This window comes from Anoplopoma fimbria, chromosome 16 (genome assembly GCF_027596085.1).
Source record: "Anoplopoma fimbria isolate UVic2021 breed Golden Eagle Sablefish chromosome 16, Afim_UVic_2022, whole genome shotgun sequence".
NCBI lineage: Eukaryota > Metazoa > Chordata > Actinopteri > Perciformes > Anoplopomatidae > Anoplopoma > Anoplopoma fimbria.
Genome location: NC_072464.1, coordinates 5,694,375 through 5,704,617, shown reverse-complemented (window position 1 = coordinate 5,704,617; position 10,243 = coordinate 5,694,375). Strand labels below are relative to the sequence as shown.

Here is a 10,243-nt window from a genome sequence, read left to right as displayed (position 1 = left end):
CAAATAGCTATTTCTGCCTGAGAAAAACTCAAAATTTGATTATATGAGAGAAGACATGAAAAACTGAAACTTTGATCACTATCCTGCCTAAAGATGGAATTTCTGCCTTTAAGCTCCACAACACACCTTTCGGGCTCAGAAACACTCAAAACTGGATAATGTGAGAAAAGGCATGAAACATTCAACACTGTACTTCCTAAAGATGTGATTTATGCCTTTAAAACCCCAAATATATGTTTCGGCTTCAGAAACACTCAAAACAGGATAATATGAGAGAAAACATGAAAAACTGAGACTTTCAACACTGTACTGCCTAAAAATGTCATTTCTTCCTTTGAGCTCACAAGTTCACGTTTCGGACTCTGAAACACTCAAAAGTCGATAATGTGAGAAAAGACGTGAAAGAATAAAACGTTCAACACTATACTGACTGAATATGTGATTTATGCCTTTGGGCTGCCAAATACATCTTTCTGCTCCAGAAACGCTTAATAATGGAAAGAGTGAATGTTTAGAGGGAGGAAAAACTGTGGACCATGTTTTATTGTTTTGTCAAAAGCATGATTCAGCAAGAGAGGTTGAAAAAATATTAAGAATTAAAATACAAATACGAAGATTAAGTCTAAGGCCATTACACACTCCTGTACAGTAGGTGGCGGTATACACCTTTAAGCTGCGATCGGGTATTTAAACCGACTAAAGAAGAAGAAGAAGAAGAAGAAGAGGAGACGGAGGAGGAAGAGGAAAACACATGCTGAAAAGACCCATGCCAAACAGCTATCTAATCACGCAACAAGCCGACGTTTCGCGAAGAGCGCAATTAAAACAGACTTTCATCCGAGCTAGCTAGTTGGATTGGTAGCGGTTTGTCCGGCAGCAGGACATGGCCGGGTGTGAAGCTGTGCTCACTGTTCGTCTGGTGAGGTCTTTCGAGCACAGAAACTTCAAACCATTAGTTTTTCACGGAGTCAGTTTAGACCAAACGGTGCAGGACTTCATTCAGCTTGTCCGAGACGGTGAGTAAACAGAACAACGCACTGTATCATGTTCTGACGTATCATATGTTATTACCGATGGAGCTAACGGAAGTCCTGGTAAACCCTTCCAGATATAGCAACAAGACGAGGGCTTCCTCCTCCTTTCAAGACATACGCGTATGGTACGTATTCTGGATATTTGTAATTGTGTTAGGTCACTTATTAGTCCTTTTATATTAATCCATATTTTCTCTGAATTTTTTTTTTTTTTCGGAGCAACCTATTACAAAGGCTGATTTGGCAATAGTGAAACATGTTGAGGCTGTCCACAAATTTGTTTTCAATTTATTAATGTATACATTTGCCATGTTACCAGAGAGTCACCAGAGTTCAAAATACTGCCTTTTAAATTGTGTACTTGTGCTTCACTTAGACCAATAAACAAAAACCTTCTTAATAATCAACAATTTATCCTCTGATTATCCCAGTGAACATTTTTCCGTTGAAAAGACATTTTAAAAAAAGACTATGGTCAACGGTGACAAGAAATTCAAATGTAAATGTTTTTTCACAGACTATTTGAAGTCCTTAAGTGAATGTTCACATGTAAACCAGATTTCACCGGGTATTTGCAGTAGTGCATTTTTTCATCCTCTACATTGTGATGGTACCATCCCGTCATTTTAGAGCCCAACAAAGAAACCACATCTAAATTTCCCAGTTGAAAGCCAATATTGCAAATCCTGGTGAAATACGGCTTAGTATGGTTTCATTTTGAATGTTTTTTTTAACCATAACCTTATTTTTAACAACTTTTAAAGGCCCAGTGTGATTTAGTGGCATCTAACGGTGTGTTGCAGTAGTTGGTAGTGAGAGCCACTTAAGGATTTTAGTATAACTAGGAGCTACTCTTATAAATACTGCTTTTCTACATGGCTAAATAATTGCTTTTAAAAACGTATATATAGAATAAAAAAAAATAAAAAAATCCAGAACAGGATTAGAATTTATATTTAAAATATATCTAAATATTGTTTATAAAACAGCAACAGTTATGCTTACAAAAACAAAGTCACTTCATTCAGGGTGAAGTTAATAAAGAATGAAGAACACAGACAGAAAGCAGAGCAGATGCGCGCTGCAGCGTGATAATAAATTACATCAAATCATATAAAAGTACTAATAAAATCACCAGTTACAATGGGGCTTATCAATACTACCGTGATTCAGCACCGGAGCCCGTTTAATGTTGTGTTTTGGAATGCATTTCTACCTTCAGAATACGTGAAAGGCTCTAACTAGAGCTAGTGCGTGTTTTGGGATTCTGTAGAAACATGGAGTTGCAGGATGGCTTAGTCCGTGGAGACGACTAGCTCCCTAGGACGCTATTAATTGGCTTTTCCTCAGCTAACCTAAACACTACAATTCTCATTCAGGCGATTATACACTAATTAAAACATAGTCATGAATATTGTATTCCATTGCTGCAAATTAATCCCCCTAAAATGCCTACTGTAAAATATGTAGCAATTTACATACAAAGTAATATTATCACATCAACAGTTTTCACTACGAGGATATAGACAACCATGTGACACAGGCAACAATTAATTTGTATTTATTCGGCAACAATTTGAATATAACATGAACAATGTTCCCTAAATACAACTACAATGAAATAGATAAATACATGATTGTTGACAGTTGAAAATCTCCTTTCCTTTTTGAAAAGTTCTTGTCAAAGCCAACCAGAACCCGGATTCAGATGGTCTGCCATATTTAAGGGGGAAATCTGCAATTTAGAACAAGTTTTCACATGAAATATTAACTTTTGAACTAGGTTTGAAATATCTTTTCACCGGTGACCATAGTCGTTTTATTAACGGTTGGCATTATTGGAATCCAGTATTACAAGTACTTAAAAAGTATTCAGTTAGCGTTAATCCTCACATTTATTTTGTCAGCTTGTTCACCTCGCTCCAAAAGTCCCGGTGCTGCATTTAAAGTACTAGAAGCAGTCTGAACCTAAATATCTGCACATGCATGTAACAGCATTAAGCACACTATCTCATTTTACATTAATATACAGAACAGCTCCCATTACGATGATCTAAAAGCTTCTTGTTGGCAGCACAAATAGTGTGTGTGTGTATATATATAGTAACATATTTATGACTTTTTATATGAAACATTAATTGTAGACCATGTTTGGCCGACTAATGTAAAATTACTTTGTTTAAACACATTCACAGTAAACAATATCGTTCCTACACTGAACAAAATATCAATATTTTCAAACAAATTTGGTTTGGTGACACGTTGATGTTGTAACCGCTATTTAGCCGGTTGAAAAGAGGGCGAAAGAGGTCTTAGACGTTCAGACTGAATATCACCAGATTTTCAACTAGAAATCAACGTTGAAATCCCGCTTGGTGCTCACTGAGATTAGGCAGCTAAATTAGAGGACATGTAATGTGTCAGAAGTGATTAGGAATAAAACTCAAAATCCAAGAAGGTTGTGATTGGGTGTTCAGATACAGTACATGCTATGTACCTAATTCTGTTCTCTTGTATTTATAGACACAATGAAGATTACCCACCAAGCACATGGAGCAAAGGTATCTCTCTTGAGAAAGTGTCACTTTCCATTAGATTATTTTGAAATTACTTCCCAGGGTACCTTGAAGCTAATATTAAAGCAAAGAATAGCCTAAACTGTAGCCAATCTGTCTAATCCATTCAATTCAATTACATTTATTTTGTACAGCCCAAAATCACAAATTGGCCTCAGAGGCAAAATAACTTTTGAGCCAACCAACCAAGTAGTACAATTATTGGCATGTTTCATCGCTGAACACTATCACACATTTATCAACATTGCATAATATTTACAAGGCATACGTGGTATATTATGTATTATTCGTCATAAATACAGTTATGGTATGTTTTTCAATTTAAGGAAGACCCCTCCGGTCCAGTGACACAAGTTGTTTGTACAAATTAATTGCCACTCCGCATACCGCTCTGTTCCAGCAGCGTAAAGCATTTGTCCCCTAGCATAGCAGGTTCCTCCCTGCCATCACTTAACCGAGAGATAAATTATTTTATTAAATATCAAAACTATTTTTCTGACCACAGCATACCATCGGCCACTTTTCAATCTCGGCGTCACTCATTTCTGCAGTGCCAAGATTGAAAAGTAGCTCATAATATGCAATATTTGTTTTATTGGCATATGACAACATATAACATATAAAATGGAATGTAACTGGTTCCCTGACAGATACAATTTCTAATGCTGCATTAATTAATAGGCCTTTCTTAATACAGAGTTGATAAAGCTCGGCTCTGATAATTACACTCCAACACATCTCTACCACGCGCTGTCACTAAATAATCTCAACCCAAACAGCCACTAGCAGACTTTTGGGGAATAAAAAGCAGCCTAATTGAGAGTGTCAAATAGTAACAATGTTTGTTACCAAAATTACATATTGGACATTTTATCCAATATCTAATTTTATTAAATAAATATATTTATTTATCACATTATCCCAAGTCACATTGTTGGTTGCTGTTTGTAGATGCAGCTTTCAAAATTCACCCCTTCTCACCGGCTCATCGAAGGGGCAGAGAGAAAGAGAGACAGCACAGTGTTGGTTGTGCAAACTAGAGGGAGATAATAAAACGTTATTTTCTGATCGTTTCATGGGGGATACTTTCTAATGCCCAAATAAACACAAAAGCCTCCTCACATACTTGTGGGAAGGATTTTGAATAAGTGCAGCCCACGGCACACTTTATCCTGCTGTAGCCTCCGTTTACTGAGGGGCATGACAAAGAGGCTGTGTTTGACCTGTGAATAAGAACAGACTGTAGAACTTGCTTATTGGCCCCCTACGTGGGGTCCAAAGTGTAGAGACCCTGCTAATGAGAAGTGTGTGTGTGTGTGTGTGTGTGTGTGTGTGTGTGTGTGTGTGTGTGTGTGTGTGTGTGTGTGTGTGTGTGTGTGTGTGTGTGTGTGTGTGTGTGTGTGTGTGTGTGTGTGTGTGTGTGTGTGTGTGTGTGTGTGTGTGTGTGTGTGTGTGTGTGTGTCCGAGCACATCTTTTACCCACACCGCTGAATAGTGGATTTGTCCGTAGAACACAAGTGACATACATTTATAAATTCCATTTGCTCGTTGAATCTGCATACTTAAAGAAGTGTCTTACCACTAACCACAGGTTGATCTCATGGTCACTCACAATTTTGCCTGTAATGATGGATGCTGCCATAATGGTCTGATTTAACACAAACTAAAGAAAGTGTGCTTACAATAAAAGCACAAATTGGTGAGTGAACCAAAACACACCCTTGACCATTGAATTAGGATGTATGTTAAAAAAAATTGCAGTACACTATTTCTTTAGTTTGCATGGGCACAGTTGGTGGAGCTGCTAAATAATGTCCAAACAAGAAGGGCACTGACATAGAAATTCTTCAGTCTTTTGAAAACCCATGTCATTCAAATGATAACCTTTTTCTTGGCAGACTAACGAGTTGGTGATGAGTTTAGAAGATGATGAAAATCTCATTCTGCAAGACAACCAAACCCTTAGAGCTGCTGGCGTTGGTAAGAGTTTGTCATTGCTGTTTATTTGTTCAGGGAACACTTGATCCTGTGTGTCTCTGTGTGTCTCCGTCTCTGTGTGTCCGCAGTCGACGAACGACAAGGCGTGCACATTGGAACGGACGTCACCTTTGTAATTTCTGAAGAAGTTATAACAGTTCCTGTAATTCGATTCGATATAAGGTGTCCACAGACTTTCACCAACGTCCTTTCTCACTTTAGAAAAAGGAGCCTTACCCAACAACGATTATTGTTCTAACATGATAGCTTTATAACATTTGCAATGTCATTAAGGTAACTCTTGTCAAACAGACGGACGAAAGCACTCCATTTGCATGAGCAATGAATGCAAATAACCTGATTTAGCTAGCGTTAGCTAATAGGCACGCAAAATGCAAAGACAGTCTGTAAAGTAGTTGTCAATCCTGAAAATAACCATGAATGTTCATGGGAAACACAAGACCCTTTTGAAACAACAAATTGTCCAATTCTTACCTTGTTTTAGGACTTTTCAGGTCTTCATCTCTGAAATTAGATAATGAGGGACATCAAATTTCGAAAGGGCGCAATTTGATGTGACATCGTGTGGTCACATGGTATGAAAATACAATTTTAGTAAAGTATTGCTTTTTTGTCATTTGATTTCAGACGAACGAAAAAAAACAGGTGTGGTCAACCACAATTTTCCCATTAGACCAATTTAAAAATGCACTTTAAGTAAATGACGGGGTCGTTTCACTTTTTTCAGTGTACACAAACGGCACGTATCGATCCTTTATTATATTTAACGATAAATATTGCAATTAGAGATGTCGGGATTTACCGATTTGGCCTTTACGGTTATATAACTCATGGTTTCATTACAATAAGAATTGAAGAGGCTACGGATATCTATGGTGTCCTGATTCCTGCATTTTGTGTGCGTGTGCGTGTGTGTGTGTGGCGAAATCTCTTGCGCGAGTCATGTAACACGTACATGGACGCAGTGTGCTTTGTGTGTTTGAGAGAATCTTAACATTCACCTGAAGCGCTGCTTTAAACGATTTGAACACTTCAGCCTTATATATGCCAAAAAGAGCCTTAAATTGACAGTATGCTAGCATTTTATGCTTTTCTGTTTGCTGATTTGTGATGTTACATTTTAAACAACCAATCCGTGTTAAAATTGACAGGAGGAGAGTTAGTAATGTTAGCAGCACCACTAACAGCTAACGTATGAAGGTTCTGTTCAGTTACATTATGATGCGTTCAGGCTTTGAGCCAATGTAAATGTTGACATTATCATGATGTTTTCACATGTAATTGCGTAAAATGTGTGATGGTGAGAAAATTTTATAAATACAGCTGTCTGAAGATGTTTTCACAACAACATAAATAGATATGAGATGAATTATGACCTTAAAATACCTTTTAAGCAGATTAAAATATATCCTCAAAACTACTAATGACAAGATTTTTTTTTTAATAAATAACAATACAATCTTTTTTCTTATCGTATAAATTGTGTGTTTTTATGAGACTCTACAAATAAGAGGTCGGGGGGAAAAAAGGATTCTTTGATGCATGGCGATAATCGTTTTATAATCGAACTGTAGCCCTCTGAATCGGAATTGAATCAAATTTTGGGGTGCCTAGAGATTTCCACCCCTACTTTGGAAAAAAAAGTGTGGAGCCTCATAGACTAGCTGCTATAATCAAACATCAAACTGCTATCACTACCGCGGGAGGATATTTTGGCTCATCACAAACACCTCCACTCGTAAACTAATCCATTAAATCACCTTCGTTTTAAATAGACTACACTAAAGCCCATTGGGTGCAGTGCTACGAGGAAGTAGTGAGACCGCCCAGAAGAAAATCCAGAGAGTTTGATGTGACTTTTCATTTCCTTGTTTAAAATCCACGTAAATCTGTGTTGCCCTTGCTGCTGAAACCTAATTTAATGAAAAAAAGAAAGTGGGAGTTTTAAGGAGAGAAATCATATGTTCCTTGGAGTTCAATGCTACACATGTTGGTGTAAGCCGAAGAGCACATCTTGTCTATGAGGTTGGACGATTAACCCCTGGGAGTGGACGCTTTTGCACACTTGCAATGGCCAAGAAACGTGCTTTGCCTTTCAGCAGCGCCCCCTCATCCCTCTCCTACTGCAGAAGGTGAAGCAGTTGTCAGTCATTCTGGTTTCCCCAATTCGCTGCTCGGCGGCTAAGCCTATGACCATAACAAACAACAGACCAGTTTTTGGCCACACTCTTGTGAAACGGTTCTTGCAGGGGATAAAAAGGCAAGAAACCACCCTGCAGTGGCAACTGCCATTGCTGCTCGAGGTTTGGTGAACAGTCCCTTTGAGCGTCTGAAGTGCTCCTCTCTGACGGTGTTGTCATTTAAGCGACCTCAACTCAGAGTATGTGAACTAACTGCCCTGCCGATGCACCCCAGTCACTTGTTCTTTCAGGTTGAGTTGTGTCGGTTGTGTTGCACCTTACTAATTTGCTGAGGCCAGTAATATAAATTCAGTAAAATAATTTCCAAGCAATAAGTCTATGATAACACTAAGATTAATTGGTCAATACTGATGATCTGCTGTTGGAAGGATAGTTTTATCACAATGTCACTGTTTATTTTATTAACATTTGTGTTTTGTTTTTTTCAGCAAATGAAACAGAAGTGGCCTTCTTCAGGAAAGAAGATTACGGTCTCTATAAAGCAAATCCCAAAACTGCTTGGTGACCACAGTATTTTACCTGCTTTACTTTACTTTTACTTACTATAGCAGTGTGGGTTCTTAAAGGATAGGAATCAAAGATCAAGCATGCCAGAAACAATAGGAATACAAGAATTTTACCGACAGGTTGCGAACATGGACATTCATCTTCAGTATTGTTTAAAACAAATGCTGAATAATGTTTACTAAGTTTTTAGAAAATATTGGATCTTAAAGGCTTATAATCAACAGAATAAAATGTACTGCACTATACTTAAAAACCTCTTAATTGTGCCCACTTTGGCTCAATGAGTATAGTATTTCAAACCGATTTCCCTCAAGTGAGGATAACAGGCTGAAGCAATGGTTGAAGACCATGAGGAGAATAAACTGGATTCCATGTAACTAGTCATGTCTCTTCAGTACTCACTTTGAGGAGCATCAATTTTTCCCAGACAATAAGTTGGACAGAAATACTTTATGCACTGAATACACGGTACATTTTCTAAACTTCACCAAGACTTGGAGGTGAAAGTGGTGTAAATACAAAACCTTAAACCATCACTATGTCAGATCTGTACTCAAGTTTTTATTAACTGCATTGTTTTCACGCTGATAATGTACCTAGCAGGCAAATGTTTGAAGGACTTACAAATGCTGTTTCACAATAAAGTCTATACCATGTTATTTGGAAAAAAAAGCAGTCCCTGACATTATATGCTTACATGCAGCAAACCTTAAGGTATATCCCATTTCAGTATATTCAGTCTTCTTTCCTCCTTCCCAACATCCGTCCTGCATGAGATGCAAGAGCAGAGAAGGCAGGGAAGAGGCGAGGGGAAATGAATATGCTAAATAAGCATATTGAATTAGGTCTTCTTTATTTTTACATGTTCCTGCTTGTTTAAGAGATGTATTGATAAAGTATTGGCTTTTTACTCGCAAATGTTTTATTGCAGTAACAGTAGCGATCATAGTTGCCGTCAACTCGAGTAATCTTCACTTCACCTAGATTCTAATAATTTACCACCGGGTCATGTTTAATATCAAGTGCCAGTACCCAACCCTATCTAAAGGTAATGGAAAAAACAAACGGCACCTGCCAGAGCCAGTGTGGTGGACCCACTCCTTATGTAGATATAACTGGCTTTATCTAGGCCAAAAATAACATAACCATTCTTAGTTTCAGGTCATTATACACTAATGAAAACATAGTTAGGCATATAATATTCCATTTCTGCCAATTATACCCCTTACACACTGTTCCTTTAACATTAAATTCAATTTAACTATAAGCGTTATCAAAAAGAAAGGTCTTAAGCCTACTCTAAAGTGGTGAGTGTGTTTGCCCCAAAGGGCAAATTAAAAGGAAAGCAGTCCCGTGGCGGACAGATGAGTGCAGTAAAGCCATTAAAGAAAAGATTAGAGCGTCTAATGTAGGTAAAAGAGAACACATACTTTTTAAAAGCTAATTGAATATAAAAGGGCACAGGCACAATTAAGGAAAGCTCTGAGAGAAGCAAAGAAAATTGGAGAACAAGAACTATAAGTAATGCCTGGTGAATGATTAGAAAAGTTTGGGGAATTTGGAGAGTGGCAGTAACCAGTATTAAAAGTTTGAGAGAAAACAGCAGTATCACATCAAGATAAGGCAGAAATGATAGCATAGAAGAAAACTATCAGTTCGAAATATGCAGTTAATATACATATTATAAAACCAGGAAAGGAACCAGAAAATCCTACAAGCTTCTGACCAATTGCAATCACTTCAAATGAAAAATGTATCCAGTAATTTGTTTGGAGACAGAAATAACAAAAACCCTAATTAGAGAAGAATCCATAATGGTTGTGTTCTTTACATTTAGAGAAAGCATATGATATGGTATGGAAAGTGGAATTAATTATTAAATTAGCTAAAATTGGAATAACAGGAAGAACTTTTGATTGAATCGAAA

The 10,243-nt window shown here is 37.4% G+C and overlaps 1 protein-coding gene across 1 annotated transcript; it reads left to right on the top strand.

The window, feature by feature from the left end:
* The first annotated feature begins 708 nt into the window (after positions 1-708).
* On the top strand, positions 709-9,017 carry c16h2orf76 (chromosome 16 C2orf76 homolog). Its single transcript, XM_054615415.1, has 5 exons — positions 709-1,016; positions 1,109-1,159; positions 3,558-3,595; positions 5,509-5,590; positions 8,238-9,017. Exons 1-5 carry the CDS (start codon positions 884-886, stop codon positions 8,312-8,314), a joined length of 381 nt encoding a protein of 126 aa, XP_054471390.1. The 5' UTR covers positions 709-883; the 3' UTR covers positions 8,315-9,017.
* The last annotated feature ends 1,226 nt before the right edge of the window (positions 9,018-10,243 follow it).

Excerpts from the sequence above, each read along its gene's own strand:
- c16h2orf76 (XM_054615415.1), top strand. The coding sequence starts at position 884 with ATGGCCGGGTGTGAAGCTGTGCTCACTGTTCGTCTGGTGAGGTCTTTC. Across the intron at positions 1,160-3,557 it reads TTTCAAGACATACGCGTATG|ACACAATGAAGATTACCCAC; the intron begins GTACGTATTCTG and ends TTGTATTTATAG. Across the intron at positions 5,591-8,237 it reads CCTTAGAGCTGCTGGCGTTG|CAAATGAAACAGAAGTGGCC; the intron begins GTAAGAGTTTGT and ends TGTTTTTTTCAG.